The sequence below is a fragment of the Cydia pomonella genome, chromosome 2 (genome assembly GCF_033807575.1).
Source record: "Cydia pomonella isolate Wapato2018A chromosome 2, ilCydPomo1, whole genome shotgun sequence".
Taxonomy (NCBI): Eukaryota; Metazoa; Arthropoda; class Insecta; order Lepidoptera; family Tortricidae; genus Cydia; species Cydia pomonella.
The window spans coordinates 5,835,350-5,860,318 of record NC_084704.1 but is presented as its reverse complement, the minus strand read 5'-3'; the positions used below and the strand labels follow the sequence as shown (position 1 = coordinate 5,860,318).

General features: G+C 37.9%; 2 protein-coding genes across 3 annotated transcripts in view; one reads left to right on the top strand and one right to left on the bottom strand.

The window, feature by feature from the left end:
• LOC133515627 (uncharacterized) overlaps positions 1-24,646 on the bottom strand; it is a 33,752-nt gene extending 9,106 nt beyond the window's left edge. Inside the window, 13 exon segments of the mRNA XM_061848198.1 lie at positions 1,580-1,753; positions 2,724-2,861; positions 4,037-4,209; positions 4,475-4,652; positions 5,248-5,496; positions 11,128-11,285; positions 15,233-15,455; positions 16,634-16,678; positions 16,681-16,707; positions 17,511-17,840; positions 18,338-18,670; positions 18,743-19,075; positions 23,618-24,646. Of these exon segments, the coding sequence (XP_061704182.1) occupies positions 1,580-1,753; positions 2,724-2,861; positions 4,037-4,209; positions 4,475-4,652; positions 5,248-5,496; positions 11,128-11,285; positions 15,233-15,455; positions 16,634-16,678; positions 16,681-16,707; positions 17,511-17,840; positions 18,338-18,670; positions 18,743-19,075; positions 23,618-24,476 (3,220 nt within the window). The 5' untranslated portion in view covers positions 24,477-24,646.
• LOC133532163 (trypsin CFT-1-like) lies at positions 9,850-13,674 on the top strand. Of its 2 annotated transcripts, none has more exons than XM_061870714.1 (5): positions 9,850-10,040; positions 10,712-10,889; positions 11,774-12,032; positions 12,320-12,481; positions 13,477-13,674. In XM_061870714.1, the coding sequence occupies exons 1-5, from the start codon at positions 9,974-9,976 to the stop codon at positions 13,621-13,623; spliced, it is 813 nt and encodes a 270-aa protein (XP_061726698.1). In that variant the 5' UTR covers positions 9,850-9,973; the 3' UTR covers positions 13,624-13,674. The 2 variants fall into 2 exon arrangements, with proteins under 2 accessions (XP_061726698.1, XP_061726705.1); XM_061870721.1 differs by having other exon boundaries at positions 9,926-10,040; positions 10,721-10,889.
• Positions 24,647-24,969: the final 323 nt, after the last annotated feature.

The window sequence follows — 24,969 nt, the reverse complement described above, 5'->3', positions numbered from 1 at the left end:
CCAATTTTCGGTGGAAGTTTGCATGGCAATGTATATCATATATTTTTTTTAGATTTTTCATTCTGTTATTTTAGAAGTTACAGGGGGGGGGACACACATTTTTTCACTTTGGAAGTGTCTCTCGCGCAAACTATTCAGTTTAGAAAAAAATGATATTAGAAACCTAAATATCATTTTTGAAGACCTATCCATAGATACCCCACACGTATGGGTTTGATGAAAAAAAATTTTTTTTAAAATTTTTATGACGTATTAAAAAAAAACTACTTACTAGATCTCGTTCGAACCAATTTTCGGTGGAAGTTTGCATGGCAATGTATATCATATATTTTTTTTAGATTTTTCATTCTGTTATTTTAGAAGTTACAGGGGGGGGGACACACTTTTTACCACTTTGGAAGTGTCTCTCGCGCAAACTTTTCAGTTTAGAAAAAAATGATATTAGAAACCTCAATATCATTTTTAAAGACCTATCCATAGATACCCCACACGTATGAGTTTGATGAAAAAATATTTTTTGAGTTTCAGTTCTAAGTATGGGGAACCCCCAAAATTTATTGTTTTTTTTCTATTTTTGTGTGAACATCATAATGCGGTTCATAGAATACATCTACTTACCAAGTTTGAACAGTATAGCTTTTATAGTTTCGGAAAAAAGTGGCTGTGACAGAATCGGACAGACAGACGGACATGACGAATCTATAAGGGTTCCGTTTTTTGCCATTTGGCTACGGAACCCTAAAAAATAGATAAAAAAATATTTTTCTACTCGTCGACTGTAATGGTTGAATTAAGATTTCGTGTACCCAACTGTAATTTTTATATTTGATAACGTTAATATTTTCGGAAATAATCGCTCCGAAAGAAAAAAAAAATGTGTAACTTTCGAACCATGGGTTCAAAAAATAAGGAAAAATTGAGAAACAATAGCTTAAATTAAATGCTTTCAATGAAAACTATAGCGAACATGATCGTTTCAGCCGTTTTTGAGGTATTGCTAAAAATATTTTCTCCTTAGTAAAAGGACGTACAAAGCGCTGCGAAGGTACATAATAATAGCCGTTAATAATAGCCCCCGTTTGGCCTGTTAACAGAATGGTAACTACAAAACCCTACACTGAGCATGGCCCGACATTGGCCGATTTTATATATATATATATATATTTTTTTTTTTTGTATACTACGTCGGTGGCAAACAAGCTTATAGCCCGCCTGATAATAAGCAGTCTCCGTAGCCTATGTACGCCTGCAACACCAGAGGAGTTACATGCCCGTTGCCGACCCTAACACTCCGAACCCTCGTTGAGCTCTGGCAACCTTACTCACCGGCAGGAACACAACACTACGAGTAGGGTCTAGTGTTATTTGGCTGCGGTTTTCTGTAAGGTACTTTCTCAGTTGGGCTCTGCTCTAGATCTGGAATGACATCCGCTGTGCTGTACCCTACCATACAAAGCGAGATGACATTCACAATGCCCATACCTCTCTTGTGGACGTAGTTTAAGGAAGTACCCGGGTCCAAAAAATGCCTATTTATATAAACATTTTTACATTCAAGAGGAAGCCAAGTTAACTGTACCTTGTACTTGAATGGAGAACTGCACACGCTGTTCATCCTCGCTGCTGTCTGGGAAGCCGACGTGGCAGCTCCAAGTGCCGCTATCGGTAGGTACCAGCGAAGGGAAGCGCACGCCGCACTCTCCTGCCTCCAGACTGGCTCCGACGTACTCCATGGAAGAGGAAGTCATCATACCTAGAATGCAATAGGTTATAGATGTGACAAAATCCCGAATACCTACGGTGATATTGGTGATGTACATTGCACACTACATAAAGTCATTCCAACATTATTTTCCTCAAACTTCTAAACTTCAATATTGTGGCTAAGTTACTTAAAACTAAAAAAAAATCTTATCGTTTGAAAATGAGAAAGAAGATAGCAATATCCTGGACAAATTGGACGTTACATCAGAATTCTGCGTTCCTATTATGGTGACCACCTTCACAATAAAAGAAAAAAAAAAATAAGTCTCATAGAATAGGAGGTATGTCATAGATACACAGCCCAGCCATCAAACACCTGCACTAGCAGGTTCTTAATATGTTGTTAGTTCGCTACGTTGCATATCATTTGTTTTGCATTTATTGGTTCACCTGATTCTTATTCGCATAGATAACGTAGTTGGGACGGGTGCTGGTATGGGACGCCACTTGTGTAGACACCCTAGCCCCGTCTCATCTCCACGGCACATCTGCTAGGGTCGGCGCGGCGGCAGAAGCGGCCGAAAATTTAAAAATGACCAAATATAGGGGTCTCGGCGCCGAATACAATTTCATGCCTTTTGGCGTCGAGACCCTTGGCCCGTGGGGTCCAAGTGCCCTTAAGCTCTTTAAGGACCTTTCAAAAAGGTTAGCAGAGGTCACCGGCGACCGCAGAGCTGGCAGCTTCCTCGCTCAAAGAATTAGTCTTGCAATACAGCGAGGAAATGCTGCCAGTATCTACGGCACCATGCCGCAGGGGGATATTTTTTAGTATTTTATTTTAAGTTTAGTATTATTTATTTTTAGATTTAGGTTTTAAGTTTTATAGTTTAATTATGTTTTATTTTCAAATTGAAATTAATATATTTGATAACGTAAGTCGTTTATTATCTTGTAATAATTACACGGAATAAAGGTACATTATGATAATTCTATTTGTATAAGAGTAGTAAAACACTTACCAGGCCTTACATTGAAGATCGTTCCGTTTCTCGCTCGGAAATAGCAATAACGTATGGCTGTCTGGATTGAGCAGGACATAGTCACACTGTCTCCTTCAATCACCACCTGATCCTTGGTCTGACTGCTCAGAGTAGGAACTATAAGAAGAAAAGAAGTTTAATTACAGTAGAATAAGAACTAAACGAGCGCCAGCCGAAGCAAAGATTATTATAAATTAAGAGTTCCAAGTAATAAATGAACAATTTAATATTATAGGACATCTAATATACACATTGAATAAGCCCCACAACAAGAAGCCTTGTGTTGTAAGTACTCTGGCAATGATATAAATATAATATACAAATACTTAAATACATAGGAAACACTCATGACTTAGGAACATCTGTGCTCACTACACAAATAAATGCCCTTACCGGGATTCGAACTCAGGAACGTTTGCTTCATAGGCAGGGTCACTACCGACTAGGCCAGACAGGTCGTAATGTAATTTAGTAATTAAACAAGCAATTCATTATATATTTATATATTTCGGGGATCTCGGAACGGCTCTAACGATTTCGAAGAAATTTGATGAAATTTGCTATACGGGGGTTTTCGGGGAACAAAAATCGATCTAGCTAGGCCTTATCCCTGAGAAAAGGGGTCATCCATAAATTATATAACACGTTTAGGGGCTGGGAGGGGGTCAAGAAAATGTGACATGTTGTGACAAGGGGGCCCTCCAAAGTTTGTGATGTTCCTTTTACTTCATCAAATAATAATAATAATAATTCAGCCTATATACGTCCCACTGCTGGGCACCGGCCTCCTCACATGCGCGAGAGGGCTCGGGCTATAGTCCCCACGCTAGCCCAATGCGGATTTTAACTTCATCAGTAACTGATTTTTTTTATTCGCTGGACAGTTAAACAACGAGTTTTTGGAACGGTAAACGTTTTTATTCTGTTATTTTTATTTCCCAATCGGTTTTCTGTTATAAAATGCTTAATATTTCTATTGTCAAAAATATTTTTATAATACCTAAATCGATTTGCCTATTTCGTTGAAAACAATAAAATGTGACGTCACACCAAGGGGGGAGGGCTTTGCCAAATGTGACCAAGTGTGACAAGGAGGGGGGGGGATTCGTGTGACGTAATTAATGGATGACCCCAAACACGCATTTTTGAGTTTTTTGTATGTCCTCCAAGCTACAGGCGTTATAAACTCGGCCATATATATGTATTTCTAGACACTTTCTTGTATTACAGGTATCTAGACAATACCTATACAGAAGCAAACGAACAGATATGGAAATCCCTTAAAAACTGACCTGAGATAACAGACGCCGCTATTTCAGGGTCTTGCATGGCCCAGGGGCACAGCACGGACAGATGGCCAAAGTAGGTATCCGTAGTGGTTTGGAGGTCACAGCGCCACAGACCCAGATCTGAAGTCAGGGGTCCGTTGATCTCTATACCGCAACTTTGCACGCCGGCTGTAGAACTAAGAAAACATTACACGTAGTAAATATGCGATAGTAGGATGTTGCTAATTTGACCAGCCAAACCTATAAATTGGTAGAATAATTTAGTATATTCATTTACCAAATAAATTTCTAAATAAACTGGATCAGTTTGAAATAATGAAACTAAATGATGGGAATCCTCTAAATAGCTTGATAACAAAAGTTACCTATTACTTGTCTAATTCTCTCTAGTCTTTTAAATGAAACCTTTCCAAGATTAACAGATTCATCTTAAAAACACACCTTTCAATGAAGCTGTATCGGTCCTCAGAGACGCCTTGGCGAGTCTGGAATAATCGACCGGAGGGGTCTCTAAACACGCAGGCTGTGATCACCTCAGCGCTCATCATGGAGCAGGTGAGCTTGACTAGAGGCTTCTCCTGCTGAACGCTCGTTGATATCGTGGGCTTGGAGTCTGCGGCTTTTGGAAAATTAATTTTATTGGTAAGGAATCTTATTAGGAAAATTGACGACCAAATAAATTAGTTGTACAATTATTATTAATAACATGGACCAGGCCACCTTTTGTGCTTTAAAAATGATATCAGAACCTAGTTATGTTTTATTGAACAGTTGGTTCGCATTCATATTTTTCTAAACATAACATACCATTACATAGTTAACACATGATCGTGACCTTCATTTTATTTTGTACCAATTTTGCTAGTTTCACATACAAAATAATAACAGATCGCAATCAGAAATCAAAATTGCTTTATATAATAACGGAAGTAATCATGATGATATCAATAATATTGTAAACATCGTGAGGGTCATTTAGATGGGAAATATTTAATAGATATTCAATCTATAATTTTTAGGTAGGTGTCAATCATGCAAGGGCAGAGCTGATACACTAATTCTGTACAGTTGCCTGGAGTGAGAAAGTTTGCCCAACAGCCAGCACCTTATTCTGCTGGACGATGCTCATTGTCCACACCTCACTATACATCATTACCCTACGGATCCGGAGCTAATAATTCACAAAGTCTGGTCGGATAGACAAACACACTAACCTGCAGAAGTCACCTGTACAGTGAAACTCTGCTGTACGGCCAGCACATTATTCTGCTGAATTATGCTCATGGTCCACACCCCACTGTGCTGCTCCGTGACCCGGTCAATGTTGACCCTGCACGGGCCGAAGTCATCGAAAGCGATGTTGCCAGAGGGGTTGGTGAGTTGGCAGTGGACGGCGGAGTCCGGTCCAACAACCAGGTCGGTTAGGCCGCTGTTTAATTCCCAAATCTGGTTCTGGGCATTAGCTGAAAATATATCGTGCAATTCAAGAGCAAAGATGGTTGTTGCTATACGTAGACATTTTTCATATAAACCGTGTAGTTGATTTTATAATTATTATATGGACTAACTTCGGACTCGTGTGGTATTTATACAACTTTTTACTTTAGCAGCTAAAACATGTACTTTGTTTCTAAATTTCACTTAAGCATTAACAAAATGTTTGCATTAGACCTTGCACTATAAAATAGCCAGCTGGCAAAATACAATTTTTCCCAACAAGTATGAGCTGTATAGGTAAAATTTGATAAAAAAATAATGAAATAAGTGAAACTCGCTTTGACAAATCTGGACAAAGATGATAACTTCAAGTTTCAGCTCTTCCAAACACAACACGACACGACAAGAAACAATATTTATTTGGACTGGATTGGTCACCGCCACCGGCTGTAAACTAACCATTGTTGACGAACGCAGCCGCGCACAGGAGTATGAACCACCGCATTTTGTTGTAGTTTGACTACTGACTGGCACGTTGAATTCAATGCTGACAGTTTTATACAAACAATTATAGCTTAGCAAACAATCTTAGGCGCCGGCCTTAGTGCAAGCGAAAGCGGAGCGTGAAGCGATTTATATTACGTATTTACTGCAAGTGTCATACATATCCAAAATGGCAATAAGAACACATTTTATACTAAAAGGAGAATAAGAGACTCAGACGAAATTTTGGACTTGATACATTACCGAGTTTCTTAATGATTTTTTATGCATAAGTGGATCCTTCATTAAAATACATTTACCCAATGATGCTTCATAAATATATAAATAGGATATTTTTGTGTACCCTACGTGTTGATTATTTTCTGGTTCGAATACCGCAGAGCTGTACGTAAAAAATGTAGAGCTGAAGTTTGTTTGGAATTTAAACTATTGTCAAAACAAACGCAATACGACGAATTTCCTTAAATTACCTATTTAGGGTTTGGTAAATCAATGGATTAAACATTTCTTAAAAATAGCAGAAATTGGTCCATCAGCTGGTTGGTAAAGAAGTTATACGGTTTTCCTAGTAGAAGGTAGCCTAGTTTTGGGACCACATTTTAAGTGACGTTTTCTTACTTACGAGTATTTATTATCACAACACAAATAAATGAAAATCAGTCGCAGGCAGTCAAGTCCGTTAAAACCATAGGTAATAACTTCTTGCCAACTGCCTTAGAAACGCGTACAAACCTTATTAATTATTATGAATTCGAAACTAACTCTGTTTGTTACCTCTTTACTCCTCAACCACTGAACTGATTTAGTATGGCCCCAGTCCCACGGAAGAACCGGGTATATTTTATCATGGAAACCATAATTTTACGCATACCTGCTAACGCGGTGCGGGTAGAAGCTAGTAGTAGGTGCCTTAGGATTCTTAGCGAATCTTTACACCATAGGATGATCATATAGTTGAGCCGTTCTCGAGAACGATCTGAATTTACTATGGGAAATATTCTCGAGCGAGAACATTTCCCATACAAAATGAAGTGAACATGGTCATCTAGAGAACGACGAGCACAACTTTAGATGACCATGGCATCTCATTAGTTGAAATATTTCTATGGAACCCCACATAACCTGTACAAATAATGTATTTGTCCGGTGGAAGTACATACCTTTACCACAGTTTAATAAGTGTAAATATATTATAATCTACTTATCGGTGGCTGTGAGCAGTCACGTACCGATTATCTCACGATGGCTTTGTGAGAGCCATCATGCCCCTCATTTATGTCTCATTAGTCTACACCTCGGTCGTTGACACCTGCTTCACGTCCTAAACCTGAAAATACTGTACTCGTTGTACTAGTACCTAGCGCCAAGCGTCTAGCAGACTACATACTAACAGGGCGTCATATAAACATCTACCTTATATTTAAGATCACCAGCCGTGGCAGCATGGTTCCATTTCTATCCCTTGTCACTATGCCCGTCACTTTTTCACTTACATATACTTGTTAGAACGTGACAGGTATAGTGGACAAATGATAAAGAGCCGACCATCTTAGCCCTACTGGACCTACTATGTGATAAATTACTTTTTATCACATTTGCTCGAAAAAGATCATATTTCATGCAGGTGTACTAAAGGACAAAGGCCTATAATGTTCCCGGGGAGTCATAGATTGTGTAAAAAATCATATCCGTACAGGGAAGCATTTTTTATTTGTAACTTTATTTTAAGTCGTTTACATAATATTTTTTTATTGATTAAGGTAGTTCTCAATTATCTATAAAAAGCCAGGTACCTACCAGTGGAGGAGCGTCACAAATATTCGTAGGGCTCCCGGAGCTAATTTTGCCTTCTTTTTCTCTATAAACCGATGGTGAAAGTATTCAACGGGCTGAAATTAGACAAGCCGGTGGGAATCGAGTTATTTGAACGATCCACCACTGCATGGTACCTACTGGATGGAGCATAGAAGCTAGCGGTGCCAGTCCGCACTCAAATGGCCAACTGCTTCAGCAGTACTTCAGCCACGCTTCAGCAGTCCATAAGCAGATGTTGAATTTATCTTTGTGCCATTATAATACGTCCAGAGATCTAGACCGCCTAGCATGAATCGCTCCGTCCGCTTGGTTAGGCTTAGGGTTTCTCGACCTTTTTATTTCTCGAGGCACGGGTATTCTCGTCGAGTTTCTCGAGTATCTCGAAAAATGTTGATAATTTCAAGGAACACCATGTTATATTATTTATTTATTTTGCTTTATTACAATTCAGACTCATATGAGTCGTAGGTGAGATTAATAATCAAATAAATGGTAAAATTATAGTTACCATAAATTAAATAAATAAATAAATAAATATTATAGGACATTATTACACAAATTGACTAAGTCCTACAGTAAGCTCAATAAGGCTTGTGTTGAGGGTACTTAGACAACGATATATATAATATATAAATATTTATAAATACTTAAATACATAGAAAACACCCACGACTCAGGAACAAATATCCATGCTCATCACACGAATAAATGCCCTTACCAGGATTTGAACCCGGGACCATCGGCTTCATAGGCAGGGTCACTACCCACTAGGCCAGACCGGTCGTCAAGTCAGTCAAATTGCACTTAATAATCATAAATTCGATAAAAAAACTATAGGTGAAGGCGTGCGCGCCGGCGATGTGATATGTTATAGTGTATTTAACAAAATGTAAACGAACCACATTCGAATCGTTTGCGCGAGAGACACTTCCAAAGTGGTAAAATGTGTGTCCCCCCCCCCCCCCCCTGTAACTTCTAAAATAACAGAATGATAAAACTAAAAAATATATATGATATACATTACCATGCAAACTTCCACCGAAAATTGGTTTGAACGAGATCTAGTAAGTAGTTTTTTTTAATACGTCATAAATGGTACGGAACCCGTCATGGGCGAGTCCGACTCGCACTTGGCCGCTTTTTTTCAATACGTCATAAAATTAAAAAAAAAACTTTTTTCATCAAACCCATACGTGTGGGGTAGGTCTTCAAAAATGATATTGAGGTTTTTAATATCATTTTTTTCTAAACTGACATAGTTTGCGCGAGAGACACTTCCAAAGTGGTAAAATGTGTGTCCCCTCCCCCCCCCTGTAACTTCTAAAATAACAGAATGATAAAACTAAAAAAATATATGATATACCATGCAAACTTCCATCGAAAATTGGTTTGAACGAGATCTAGTAAGTGGTTTTTTTTAATACGTCATAAACAGTGATCGGAACTATAGGAGTAAAACTTTAACAAAACTTGTTAAGCGGACATAAAATAGTGCATACAGCCCTAAAAATATTTATGTCCATAGGGATAGGAATAGTATAGTACTTACAGCCATAAAAATATTTACATTCATAGATATTCGAATATTTTAAAGGTTATAAGCACTCTTTTTACGTCCGCTTGATAAGTTTTGTTAAAGTTTTACTCCCATAGTTCCGATCACTGGTCATAAATGGTACGAAACCCTTCATGGGCGAGTCCGACTCGCACTTGGCCGCTTTTCCTTTTTATACCGACGGCAGAGTTAGAATATACTATATTTCCTTAAATAATTCTCTTAGTGACTCACGCGACCCCAGGTTGTAAATTGATCTAATTGCCCTTTTTTGCAAAATTAATATTGAATCAATATCAGCAGCTGATCCCCACAAAATAAGACCATAAGTAATTATACTGTTAAAGTAAGCGAAGTACACTAACCGAGCCGTCTCTACATTGGTAAGCTGCCTTATTCTCCTTACTGCAAGTTATGTAATGTAGTAAGACACACTTTTATGTTCATATGTACCTATTTTAGGGATCTAGGATTAAACTTCATTATTACGTTTATATGACAAAGATTAGCACTTATCACGCACTTATTCCGAATTATCACGAAAATTCAGTAGATATTTCTTTTGATAACAAAGATAATAGTTAACTATTGTAAGTATTATAGTAGAGGCGTGTGCTAGAGCGGTGAAAATGTTAATTTTGTGTAGTATAAATGTAGTGTTAATTAATCTGTTGCTCATAGGTGCTCATGCTAGAGGTAAGATTTTTTTATACCACGTCGCGCGTCGGTGCCAAACTAGCATACGGCCCGCCTGATGGTAAGCAGTCACCGTATATGGACGCCCGCAACACCAGATATACAATATAGATTCACAATATTAAATTAACATTAAATATTGTTTACACCTTACGGTACGCTCGAAGCCTTTCATTTTAAAAGTGATTATATTACTTATATTTCCAAAGTACACTGCACTGATTTGTAAAAAGTATATAAAAACATAAAACTTACTACCTATATAGTTTTCAACTCCATTCAAAATGGGATACATTTAAGTTAATATTAGTATTACGGCTGCAGAGCGGGAAATGGGTAAATGGGCGATGTCATTGTCAAGTTTCCTGGTAAAACAAGTGACGGATATTCTTATCACGACATCGATTCTGTAACGACAGCAAAGCAATTAAGATCCATTTGCTGCTGCTGCAGCGCTGCAGCAGTAATGATGTTGCTAATGCAATCCAAATGTAACCTTTATTTGGGCCTTTACTCGCTCGTCAAATAAAACGCACGAGTTACTTGCACGCTGGCTCGTTCTGGCTTATTTTAGTTATACCGTTGTTTACTCGATGTCTCGCGCCAATACATGTTACCTACATCAGTTACATGCGCCGTCTGCAAGCGCAATTAGTCTAATAAATTCATAGATATTCCAGCAAGCAGTCGGATAGCGGGCGGCGAGATAGTGACCATCGATCGGTACCCGTTTGCGACGTCGCTGTTGACCAACGTCGGCGCGGGTACCTACGCACACTCGTGCGGTGGTAGCATCCTCACTGCTAACGCCATATTGTCGGCTGCGTCATGCTTCTATACTGATGGAGAGTAAGTACTAGGGTACTAGGAGTAGCTACTTATGACACGTAGCGTCTCGATCGGTACCCGTTTGCATCGCTGTTGACCAACGTTGGCGTGGCTGTTGACCAGTAGGATTATGTTGATCAACGTGGGCGCGGATGTAGGTACGGCGCTCGCACTAGTGGGTTAGTACCCAGTGTACCCACGTCACTTTAGTAGTAGTAGTAGTATGACTCGTAGCATCTCTATCGCAATACGGCGGTACGATCCTCATGCTGGATGTACACACTCATCGAGAGCCTCTCGCTGAGTCTCAGCACTGCTCCGACCCAATCGGAGTAGGGCGATACGAGACGAGAAGGCAGCAGTATGTATACAATTGTTCTCAGCCTGTCTCGGGGCCTCTCGACGAGTGTGTACAGCCTGGATCAGTATCAACACCATATTGCCTGCCGCCTCGTGATTTTATTGCTACGAATAGAGAGCAAGTAGGTACCTACTAGTGGCTACTACTGTGCAGTGACCACTGATTCGTGACGTCTCTAATACATGTACGGTGGCACCATCATATGTAAGTACCAACAATATATTGTCGCCTCCTTCGCTCTTTTATAGCGATCAAGACTGAGTAAGTAACTATTTGTGGGTTGGTACTATACAGTGATCAACGATTCAATAATGTGACTACATTTTTTGTTGATCTTTCCTCTGTATCTAAATATGAAAGTGCTCGGTAATAAATTCTAGACATTTCAGTCGATCTTTTCATTTAAACGCAGTTAATAAACTTAAACTACAATTCATAGGTACCTAAAGTTTGCAAAACCAAACCTACCTCAACCTTCAATTCACCCATATCATTGATGCCGGGAGTGTGTCTAAGCAATCTAAGCATCAACTTTATATTCCAGGGCAGACCCAGCCACCTGGTGGCGCGCTCGCGTGGGCTCCACATACAGCAACCGCGGCGGCCTCACCTACCTCATCAGAACCATCACAGCCAACCCCAACTTCTCTCCCACCACTCGGGACAATGACATCGCCGTGTTAAGAAGCACTCTCAATATACATCTTACTCCGGGATTGGTTGAGCCTGCGTCGCTTTCTGGCGGCGCTTACAGTTTTTCTGACAACCAGCAAGTTTGGGCCATAGGATGGGGAGCGTTTTCAGTAAGTTTTCTTCATTAAGAGTATTTTTTTTTATATGGGTAAGTTTATTCTGCGCAGATTACAGATTGTAGGAATGCTAACTATAAGCGTCAAATTCCTATTAATATATGACTCTCAACACTGTGTTTCTTCAAGAGTTACCTTAGTCAGCATAGATTAGTATATATTATAACTGTAATTAGTCAGCCTCTAATCTTATAAAATATTGACTAATATGTCGTTGAGAAGTTAGACGTTCGTTACACATTGGTCCTTAGAATAAGCAGAACAAATATTTATTATTTCAGAGCGGTGACCCAGAGACGATATCCCCAGAGCTTCGCCACGTGCAGATCTGGACGATACCTCAGCAGACCTGCGCTAATAGATACAACGAGCTCGGCTTCACCGTCACTAGCAACATGGTGTGCGCTGGCTGGCTCGATGTGGGTGTCACGGGACAATGTCAGGTAAACACATGTTAGTGAGGATAACCTCACAAGACAAGAGAGCTATCTCACGATACCCCAATCCTGCGCTAATCAATATAACGAGCTCGGCTTCACCGCCAGTAGTAGCGTAGACCGCTGGCAGGCTCGACGTTGTTGATAGAGGAGAGAAGACAGTGTTAGGTACGGAGAGAGTAATTAGATCTGAACGATACCCCAGTAAACCTGCATCAACACTAGCAACATGGTTTACGCTGGCTGGTTCGACGTGGGCGCCAGGGGATAGTGCCAGGTAAGGACATATTAGTGAGGATAATCTCAGAAAACAATCTGACGTAACCCAGGGGACCTGCGTCAATCGATACAATGACCTCGGCTTCACCGTCCATGGTCTGCGCTGGGTGTCAGGTAAAGATATCTAAAAAGATCGGAGTAGTCTAGGTCTTAAGAGGAAAGGGGACGACCGGTTCTCCATACAAACGTAGTCCCCATTTTCCTGTCTGGAAAATATTTTTATAATATTAAATGTCCTACTGTGTCTAGTTTGAGTTTTTTCGATTTTTCGAGTGCAAAAAAAAAATCCATACAACGTAAAAATCTAAAAAAACTAACGAAGGGGCATAAGTTGCTATAGCCAATATACATTAAATTGTGTAAAGAATATTCTCTATCATGTCAATACGCAGGGAGGAAAATGAGGACTACGTTTGTATGGAGAAAAGATCGTTCACTAATGTCTTAAAATACATACGAATAAGGTTATTGGGCGTCAGATAAAATAGTTCCACTGCTGGATACATTCCTCCTCTACGCTACGAAAGGAAACTATTATTACTATTATATTAGTCTATGTCGATATTGTTGATATTGTCGATAAGCCTACGCAGTGTTCATAATAGGCCTACAGTAATGATGTTACCATTCTTAGAATTGAATGAACATTGAACCCTAGACGGCCATATTTTGCTGCAATTTTGCATGTAAAATCCTCGCAGAACCTATCGTTTTTATTCCAGGGTGATTCAGGCAGTCCCCTACTGGTGGACGGCTACATTGTGGGCGTGCACTCGTGGGTCCAGGGCTGCGCGCAGGGCTGGTACCCCAGCATTAACACGCGCCTAAATCTTTACAACAACTGGGTCATCGCTGCGGCTACTGCGTAGGGATATGACAACCATAACTAAATCAAGCAATAAAAATACAATTTGTTATTATTTTGCATTACTTTTCATTGTAGTTAATTAACCAGCGTATATTATACTACTCTTTGTACACATAGTAGAGAATCCCAGAATTCGAATAAATTTGACACGTTATTATATCCTAGTCTAGTTCACGGTATCTAAAAACTAGAACTTATTCTAAATCCAAGGTGAACTTGAGGAATACAATTTTGAACATTGTATGGCGAATTAAGATAACCAAAACTAAATAAATGTTTACATGAGAATAATGGACTTCAAATGAGGACCTACCTACCTAGGTACTTTTATTTTACCTTTTGTTTAAGAACAGGAAACAAATAAAGAAAATGAAAAATAAGGAAGCATTAATATTTCTTTATTAGGCATAGGTATATTACCAAGTGGTAGTATCTAGATTAGAATCTGACAAATATTCTGAAAAAAAACAGCGCTTTGGAAAAATTATTTTACGTCTTTCTGGTAGACATTAGTATACATAAGTACATTTTACGAGTTCAACTAAAACAAAACTTACAACGTGAGTGACAGAGGAATTATTCAAAGAAGTCGTGGTATTTGAGGTACTTCGAGTAACGGAAGGTATATAGTTTTACAATGTTATTGTCAGTAACAGTACACTTGTCTGATCTGAAGTAGCTTGATGATAATAATAACGAGCACTAGCTGTAAATAAATTGTCATGTTTATCAAACATGAATACTTCCGGCGGGTGGAATGAGCAACCGACCTGGATCCAACTGTCATTTGCCGATAATAATAATATTGTCATCTTTTATTTAATAATGTCCATGTCTATCCTTAGCTATTTTGCAGAATCTACTAAAAGATTGAGAAATTATAGAAGCTCCATTGTCATTAACTTTTATTCTATAGATTGTAGTATGATTGGAGACTCCTTGCATATATTATGTTTCCTATTTTATCTATAACAATGTTTTTAATATCTCCACTCCCACTCTTGTGTTGTTTCGCCATGTTCTTCGATCGCATCATGTTTTCTTCTTATAAAACATGACATTCATAGTTTGTCACACCAACGTCGTGGCAGAGCGCTATAGTAACACTAACATTCTCTCAATTTCTGCCAGTTTGTGTGCCTTTTCCCTGTTTTTTTAATCACCACTAAGAAATATTAAATATCTAGCTAAAGTTGCTTCGAAAAAATGTGTGGCATACTCCTGCTCGACATGGCGGGCACTACAGTCCCTCCTTAGGTAATAAAATAAGTCAAATCAACCACAAGAACCCAATTTATTCAACGGGAATAGCAATTCATGGATTCATGATTATATTGCTTCACATTTAAGAATTGCTTTTTCCCGGCCTCTGCATTATTTTACTGTTGTCACGACATTAGGATTTTAAATAAAATAAGTACTATAAAGACCTTTATTAATTACAAATGATAATTTCTCAAAACCGACTATCAATAACAATATGATTAATGAGTTTAATGACGATTCGTGGTATTAAATAAAACCACTGATTATTTAAACGCGTATTTATTACACCTTATAACAGAAGTCATTATTAAGGTTAGTTATCTGCTAGACGTTGCTTTAAGTACGTCAAGATGTCTCCTTCAGCGTCGAGCCTGACGCGCGGCGGCTGAGCGTGCAGCAGCGGCACCAGCGACAGCGCGAAGTGCACCTCTTGAGGACTCGAGGAACCCGATGTCTCCACCTTCAGCTTCTTTGAGTCTTCCTGTTCCTTCTGTGAATTTGGGTCTGGGTTGTAGACGAACTGAGGGTCAATCTCAGGCGTCATGGCCGAGGTAGTCTGTTTGGTAGCTGGAAATATAAATAGTAAATAAATAAACAAGTTGGAATGTTTTTAGGGTTCCGTACCTCAAAAGGAAAAAACGGAAGCCTAATAGAATCACTCGTGCGTCTGTCTGTCCGGCCGTCCGTCTGTCCGTCTGTCATAGCCAATTTGCTCCAAAACTACTGGACCCATTACCTACGTTGAAATTTGATACACATATGCAAGTCTGTGGTGCTGTGACTCAAAGACGGACATGGGACGTAAACAAATTAATTTTAAATATTTATACTTATGGGAGGTAAATGAATAAATTATATTTCGCAAACTATATCGTATGAAATTTTCTATTACATATTAAATGAAAGAGCTCATTGTGAGAATGTTAAATATATATTTTATTTTATATTATTAAAATAAACATGTTTAAGAAAATAGACAAAAAATTACCATTCCCCCATTCATCTCCGAAAATATTAGCTCTAAAAATAAAAATACGCTAAATAGTTCTTTACAATTTTATCTCTCGACATGCAAAATCTCCGATTGCGAGTAAGTCCTGAGAAAAAAATCATGGCCATATATAATATATATATTACTTTAATTAGGCAAATTTGCCTTGTCTTATTTGGTTTCCTCGCATTCGATATGAAAAGTAGAGTACGCACTCGGGTGAAAGGCACCACTGCATCATGATTTCATCCCTTGGTTAACAATCTGTTATACTAATAGTTTCCGTTTTGCTTATTGGGACGGAAGCGTATAAGCTAAACTGAGTATGCCGGGCCACATGCTCTTGGCTGGTTTTATTTGAAACATGACGATCATTAGGAGATACTTTTTTATTAATTTTTGTTTTGACATGAATGGATAATATTGTTGATATATGATTGCTTACTCAGATATTTTTTAAATTGTATTGTTGAATTTATTAAATACTTAATGTAAATTATTTTGACTATCAACATAATATAAATTCGTGTAGATTAATTTAGGATAATTTACATTGTAATTTTATATTATTCGACTAAATATTTAAATCTATGTATATTGTAAGCCTAAAAATAATTGTTTTTGTGATTTTTTGATATATTTTTCTGATAAAATATTACCATCCAGCACGGCTATCATGGTCGATTTCACCATCGCTATAGTGTGGTATACTGTCATTTATCCGTCAAATCAGAAGCTATTGTAACTCGGTGGCTTGCACCAATGCTGGTATCAATTAATTGTTGGTTCAGATTTTCTATCTATCTTCTTCTATAGGGTTACTTGGGTCTCTAAAGATACAGAATAAAATAAATTGTTGATTAGGTAGTTTATTGTTGTCCTAGGTGTGACACCTAATATTTTAGTACATACCTACATTTTATATTATTAGGTTGGTGTACATAAACGAATTACATAGTATAGATATAATTTTCTATAGCTATTGTGTATATTTCTTACGTAATGTGTCTTCTGTTTCTAGTAGTGTATTATGTACCACATTGTTGTGATTGAATTGATGTGTTTGCTTTATACGAGTATGTAGATTAGACACCTTAGTAAAATTCTATTCTTTGGTTTATTTTGCGTTCATAGACTGCTTGAATTCATAGCGTGTACATATTATTATGTATGGACCTGAAGCGTGAGCGGGGCAGGCCCAGGAGGAGATGGCGAGATGATTTTGACACATTCCTCTACAAATGGCCGGAGGAAGCACAAAATCGGGAGTTATGGAGAACCATAGGAGAGGCCTCTGCCTGGAGTGGGACAATCAAATAGGCTAATATAAAAAAAAACGTTTTCACGTTATTACCAGTGAGTGTCTTGACGTCGACAATTTTAGTGAATAAATGCATAATATCTCTGCTATTCCTACTACTAGTAATATTATAAATACGAAAGTAACTCTATCTGTCTGTCTGCTACTTCATCGCGCTTAAACCGCTGCACGAGATTTAGATGAAATTTAGCATGGAGAAAGTTGGAGGTCCGGGGAAGGATATCGGGTAGTTTTTATCACACAGTTTCACTAAAGAAGTCACAGACACAGACAGTAGCTAGTTATAAATAAAGCCACCTATCTTACCTACCTTCTTCTATGATAGTAAACGAAAGTCTGTTCTCTGTATGCACATCGCGATTACTGAACCTTCCAATAAGTCGCCAGTCTCCGATCATATTGGCCGTTATAGGTCCAATGGATAGCCTGCAAGCTACCCTGTTGAGAGAAACGAAGTTTGCTCCGGTCGGCATGGATCCTGTAGACCAGTACGACTCTCCGGATGGCATGGTGAACTGGCAGACGTCGACGACACCAGTGCCTGCCACCTCCAAGAAGACAGTGCTGCCCAAGTTGGCTACATGCTGAGTGGGGTTCAATGTTGTTACGTTGTATGCTTGATCGTATGGGTGAATTTTACCTGCAAAAATATAAACAAGGTTGCAAATATCAGTAACGGGTAGCTGACGGGTGAAAATTACGTTACCTAGTGTTACTCTGACTAGGCCAGGTTATAGAGGTAATTATCTTCTTCATTCCATATTAATTATGTATATTTGCAGCAATATCCCATTAGTGTTTCATGTTCTGCGCTGTGCACTTCTTTAGACATACGGTAGGTAAGTACATTTCCATTTGTAAAAGTTAGCCACGTTTTGTTTTCCAACATTTACTTCAAAAAAGGTGAACCATTTGGATGAAGGTTCATTTAGATATCAAAATTTAAGTTCGAATTAGCCTTATTCTATCCTAAGACGATTTTGACATTGGTGCCGCCGCAACCGAATACGGAAGCGTGCGAGGGAGACAACGTTATAAACATGACAACAAAGCTATAGACTGTCTCGCATGCACACCGTTACCACATCCTGTTCCGGCGCCAGTGTGATATCCACGTAAGTCTTAAAATGGACATACTGTATAAGTCCATATTAATAGGCTGACGAACTTCATTGTATCCCCACAAAGAGGAATCAAAGGTCCCGTAGACTGTCCAATTTGCCAAATGCCGTTCCGCTATCGGCCCAATAGCGATACTACAGATAGAATCCGTCTCCTGAGCCAACTTGATGTCAGGGTACTCTCTGTCCCGGGTAACGACCAAGTCCTCATCATTAGGAGTCACCAAATGGCAGGAGACTACCGAGCCAAAGCCGCGCACAGCAGGAGTTAGGGTACCGCGAAAGTTAACTACGTGATTGAATCTTGCATTGGTTGTCGTCTGCCATGAGGAGTCAGGGTTTAAAGTACCTGTAACATAAACGTTACTGTAGTTACATTATGATACTTGAGGTCTTTAATAGAGAAAAGAATAATACTGACTTCTCCAAATGATTTCAACATTCTGGCAAAGTCTGTGTTTTACGTTATCTTCCTCGTAAGATCCACATAGAGTCCAGTTTCCGAGCAGCGAAGCATCCATAGGCCCAACCACTACCCTGCACGAGACGTAGTGGGTACTGGTGTGTGCTGTAACGCCGGCGATTTCATCTCCAACATCTACAGTCGTACCGTCTGGTTTCGTCAGTTCACATTTTTCAGAATCCATGGTCCATGGCAAGTTAATGTCAACATCTAACCCAGTTCTCGTTCTAAATTGTAAATCGCTCAGCCATTGTGTATCAACAGCATATTCTTCTTCAGAACTTATAGCCTCTGCAAATGACATGGATTTATTGCGTAGGACATGCTGGAATCTAGATTTTATTATTAGACATTGAAAATACCGAGTGCCGCAATTAAATGCAATTTTATCCAGTTTTTATCACGGTTTTTATTGATTTAACGTATGGTTGCTGGATAATATGTTATTTGTGTATATTTGTAACTTAAATTTAGTTGATAAGTGGATAAGTTTGGTTTAATCTAAATAATATATAATATTGATCTCATATTTAATTTTAAAATGCAAAAGCAAACAATTTTGACTGGTTATTATTTTATAGACATGTTTTCTACGGTACTAGGAATTGATTTAATTTGATAAAAGGGTTTTCTTAGGTTATAGTCGGACCAAGCGTACTCTGAACAAAGCAGTTGCTAATGCCATGTTAAACGTCAAATACTAAGGTGACGTTTGGATTCAAACTACACACTACCCAGTAGCCCAGTAGTGCAGTCAAGTGGTGCGGTCGGGGATCAACTGCGTTACTTTTATTTTATTTTATTTATTAATTTTCCTTGATTAATGCGTGATGTTCGCTGCGGCATTATTGCCAGCCGCGAACCACGTTCGACGTGTTGCCTCTCTGTCACACTTGTAAATTCGTACGTAAGTGTGACAGGGAGGTAACACGTCGAACGTAGTTCGCGATAGGCCTTCTGAATATTACAACGCAGAAATTCAAAAGCACGTCTACGCACACGCACCCGGTGTGCACAGGCATTATTAAAACGAACTTTAAAAATTTGTAACAATTTGTGTACATGACGACCGACTGGTTTGGCCTAGTGGGTAGTGACCCTGCCTACGAAGCTGATGGTCCCGGGTTCATATCCTGGTAAGGGCATTTGTTCGTGTGATGAGCATGGATATTTGTTCCTGAGTCATGGGTGTTTTCTATGTATTTAAGTATTTATATATTATATATATCGTTGTCTAAGTACCCTCAACACAAGCCTTATTGAGCTTACTGTGGGACTTAGTCCATTTGTGTAATAATGTCCTATAAATATTAATTAATTTATTTATTTATTTATTAATTTTTATAATTTATGCACAAAAGCTCAAAAAGGGAAAATTGCTTCTAGGAATGCGCAGTTTTATTTTTGAGAGAACTCATCGATTAGGTAAGTACTTTTTTGTAATGTAAGTACTTTACAAGAAATTAAAATCCAAAAATATATGTATAATTTAGTCAATTTTTTTAGTTTAGTTTCAATTCATTATCTGTACATATGTAAATAATAGTAAATATTTTGTATGATATAGATTATGAAAAAGTTGTGGTTATTAGACTCCTGATATTAGAGCCGAGTACTTTTTATTTATGTATACATAAATATATATATATATATATATTATAATTTGGACAAATTTTAAAGTTTATGCAATTGGTTAGCATGACGCTTCCATTTTGCTCCTTCCACTTCTACCATAAAAGTAGAGCCAGGCATCAAAACCTTAACTATGAGACCTTTTGACCACTTCTTCCCCCTTCTAAAATCCTTAACATTAACTAAGTCCCCCTCAGATAAGTCTAAAATTCTGGCACCCTTTGCATACTTTAACTGTTTTTCTTGAGCCTCTACAAGATTTTGATATATGGGTGCAGGTCTTAATAGTGAAAATCTATTTCGCAATTCTCTACCAATCATCAACCGAGCTGGAGTTGCTCCACTGGTTTTGTGTATGGTTGTGCGGTAATCAAACAAAAATATACCTAAGGCATAGTTATGCGATTTGCCACTTTCAATGATTTTTTTCATATGTGATTTAAAAGTCTCTACAAATCTTTCGGCCGCACCGTTAGTGGCCGGATAGTGAGGAGAAGTAAACGTGTGCTTAACACCTGTAACTTTACAAAATTCTTGAAATTCGTGACTTGTAAAAGCAGTGCCATTATCCGTTACCAGGTGAACGGGGAATCCATATCTTACATATAATTCTTTAAATTTAGTTATTGTTAAGTTAGAACCAATATTTGCCATTTGAAATGCTTCAGGCCATTTAGAATATCTGTCCACTATTATTAAGTACATTTTCCCAAATAATGGACCTAAGAAATCAGCATGAATTCTGAACCATGGTCTTGGAGGTATGGGCCAGCACTTTGGAACGGCTTTAGATGGATTATGTCTATTTTCTAAGCACAATTTACAAGAGCTTGCCATTTTTTCAATACTTTCATTTAACTTAGGCCACCAAAAGTAAGCTTTGGCCATATCAACCATTCTAGAGGTTCCAAAATGTGTTAGGTGGAGTTCATCCAAAACCGTTTGTCTTAAGTTTTCAGGTATTACGATTCGATGACCCCACATTATGCAATCTCTGTCTGTGCTAATTTCATGTCTCCTCAAGTAATAAGGATCTAAATTTTTATCTGAGACCTTTTCTGGCCAGCCGTCTTGGGAGTACATTAGTACATTAGAAAGAATTACATCTTTTTTGGTGTTATTTTGGATCAATTTCCAGTTTAGAGATTTCAAATCAGATTCATTGATATATTTTATATTTACAATTTCTGTGTTATTTATACATAATGTATGGTACTTTGTATCATTATTTTCTTTTGGCAGTCGTGACAAATAATCTGCTGGGTTTCTGTCTGTGCTGATGTGTTTAATGGTGTAATTAAAGGCTGAAAGAAAAATGGCATAGTACTGAAGGCGTTTAGCTGCCATTCTGGGTATTGCTTTATGTGGCCCAAATATCCGAGTAAGAGCAGCATTGTCTGTCTCTAGCTCAAAGGATCTGCCATATGTGTAATTGTAAAATTTGGTAACCCCAAAGATTATTGCGAAAGCTTCTTTGTCTAAAGTGGTATATTTTTGTTCTGTATCATTAAGTTTTTTACTAGCAAATGCGATCGGCCTTATTACTCCATCAGTGCCTCGGTTTGAAATTATGGCACTAACTCCGTATGCTGAGGCATTGCATGTTAGAATTAACGGAAGATCAGGATTGTAATGAGTTAAATTAGTGGCAGAACCTAGTTTTATTTTAACTAAATTAAAAGCTTTTTGACACTCATCAGTCCAGACAAAAGTTCCCTGCCGTGTACATTCATAAAGTGGATGAAGGGTTGTCGCTAAATCTTTTAAGAATCTACCATACCTAATAATTTATCTTACCTATAAATGAACGTAGCATTGTCAAATTTTCTGGTGGATCTAGGTTTAATATGGGTTCAATATTTTCCTTTATAATTTTGATTCCCTGTCTGTCTATTCTATAACCAAAAACATCTATACCTTTTCGGAAAAACTTACACTTTTCGACTTTTAATTTAAATTCACATTCTTTTAATTTACTTAAAACTGACTCAAGTGTAGTAGTCATTTCCTTCATTGTTTTTCCGCACATGTATATATTGTCAATAAAAACAATCACATTAGGAATGTCCTGCAATTTTTGAGCCATCAACCTTTGAAAAGACCCAGGCCCCGTACTAAAACCATAGGGTAGGTATTTATATTTAAATGTGCCTATTTCTGTTACTATTACAGTTAAATCTTGGGACTGGTCATCCAGTGGTGCCTGTAGATAGGCTTCTCGAAGGTCCAGTTCGCAATAATACTCTGCACCCCTTAATTTATTGAAAATATCTTCCACATGTGGTAGTGGGAAGCGGTCTATTTCTAATTGTGGGTTTAAAGTTACTTTATAGTCACCACACAGGCGTACCGATCCATCTGGCTTTAATATAGGCACCACCGGCGTTCCCCATTTACTATATTTGACACGTTCTATTCTTTTGTTGTCTAACAACCTTTTAATTTCTTGAGATACTTTTTCTTTGAGTGCAAATGGCACTGTTCTAACAGGTAAACATTTTGGTTGTGCATTTTCTTTTAATTTCAAGGATATGCATTCACCCTTAAAATTACCCCACCCAGGTGTAAATATCTCGGATTTTTTTTCCTTTTTGATGTTGACGGGGTCTGTCATTTCATTTTTAAATATGTTTAATGGCCACATTCCAAAAATTTTTAGCAAATCTCTGCCCAATAATCTAGGTTTATTGTTTTCAACCACAAATAAGTTTACATTTTTAGTGTCATTATTAATTTTAAATTTTATGTTATGTATTATTCCCAATGGCTGTGTGACGGTTTGGTCATAGTTCTTGAAATTGACATTTGTCTCTTTTATTTCATGGATTAAATTTAAAGTTTCCACATCTTTTTGCAAAATTGTTGATGTTTCAGCGCCTGTATCCAATTCAAACTTGAATGTCACACCATTCACACTACCATCCACCAAACATGGAGGTACCTTATTTGTGGTTGATTTACAACTGTAAATATTATAATAGTCATCACTTTCTGGAAAAAGTCCTTGAATAGATTGCTCAATGTCAGAGTTTTGATTTTCCATTTCACTCTTAATTTCAAGTGCATTAATTTTGTGAGTTTTAGGACACATTTTGTACAGGTGACCTTGCTGGCCACATTCTGAGCAATATTTATTTTTTAAACTGCACTCACTTTTTAAATGGTTATTTTTACCACAACAAAAACACTTCAATGACTTACCGGATGCTGTTGACTCACGGTTGGCTTTATTCGGAATTTGTTTTGGCTTACTCTGTGTATTCCGCTTGACAAAAAACATACTAGAGGCTGGTTCCTCCAGTGGCATCTTCATTTTAATCTGCAGCCACACCGCCTCTACAGTCCTTGCTAAAGTGGTTAATTCATCAAGTGTCTGGTTGCCGTTCTTAAGTAATTCAAACTTAACAAGAGATGAATACACTCCGTCGATTAATTTTTCTTTGACCTGGTCCTTGAAATCCTTAAAATTACATTTTTTGGCTGCTTTCTTCAGTCGTATAATGTAGTCTTCTATGCTTTCTTCTGCTTTCTGGTTACATTTCCTAAATTCTGCTCGATCCACAGGAACAGATGTGGATTTGTTGTATCTATCTTCTACCTCTAATAGCTTGATGAGATCAGTAAATGACTTTTCTGTTGGTTTTGCAGGAGCATATATATGATTAAGGGTTTCCAATACTTTTGGTGTAATTTTAGTGATCAGCAGAGCTACTTTCTTATCCTCCGGCACATTATTCAAGCTAATCAAGCACTGCAATTGCAACTCGAATGTGTCAAAGTCTCGTCCATCAAAGGGTTCTATGTGGTAATTAACATAATTCACCGCCATTACTGGTAATTCCTGCGTTTCTCGAGTCTTTAGAAGCTTCCCGGCGGTTATCAAAGGTTGTCCACTTTTGATCGCGTCCCTTAGAAATTTCCTTAATTCGTCGATTGTTTCACACTCGTGGTCCAGATGCAATTCTTCTAATATTTGTAATAGTTCACTTTTGCTTAAAGTTTGCACAAAACTAGTCTTTTTTAGAGAAATATCACTCCCAAAACGTTCACTCAGAGACATTTGAAGGTTACCTCACACGAGTATCACTAATATAAAGTATTTACTTTTTTTATCTAAAACTTGACGTATTTCAGTCCACACGCGTATAACGTTATTTTCTCGTCGCCATTATTATAATTTGGAGCCAAATAAAACTGTAAATTAATTAATTACGGTTTATTCAGGGTTATAACACGCGTTCTTTCATGACCTCTTTGGTGACAGAACTCTTTTTGTGTTGCCACTGTAAAATACTGTGACAGGTTATTACATATATATATCTTATACCTTTAAACGAGCAATTCTTGTATATATATATATATATATATATATATATATATATATATATATTTCCGGGATCTCGGAAACGGCTCTAACGATTTTGCTGAAATTTGGTATATGGGGGTTTTTGGGGGTAAACAATCGATCTAGATTAGTCTTATGTTTGGGAAAACGCGTGTTTTCGAGTTTTCATGCGTTTTTCTTTCGACGCAGAATATGGTCGCTAATTTCG

What these genes read in the sequence shown, in the direction of transcription:
- LOC133532163 (XM_061870714.1), top strand. Translation starts at nt 9,974, where the DNA reads ATGTTAATTTTGTGTAGTATAAATGTAGTGTTAATTAATCTGTTGCTC. An exon ending in TGCTTCTATACTGATGGAGA is followed by an intron (nt 10,890 to 11,773) that starts GTAAGTACTAGG and finishes TTTATATTCCAG; the next exon opens with GGCAGACCCAGCCACCTGGT. An exon ending in GTGTCACGGGACAATGTCAG is followed by an intron (nt 12,482 to 13,476) that starts GTAAACACATGT and finishes TTTTTATTCCAG; the next exon opens with GGTGATTCAGGCAGTCCCCT.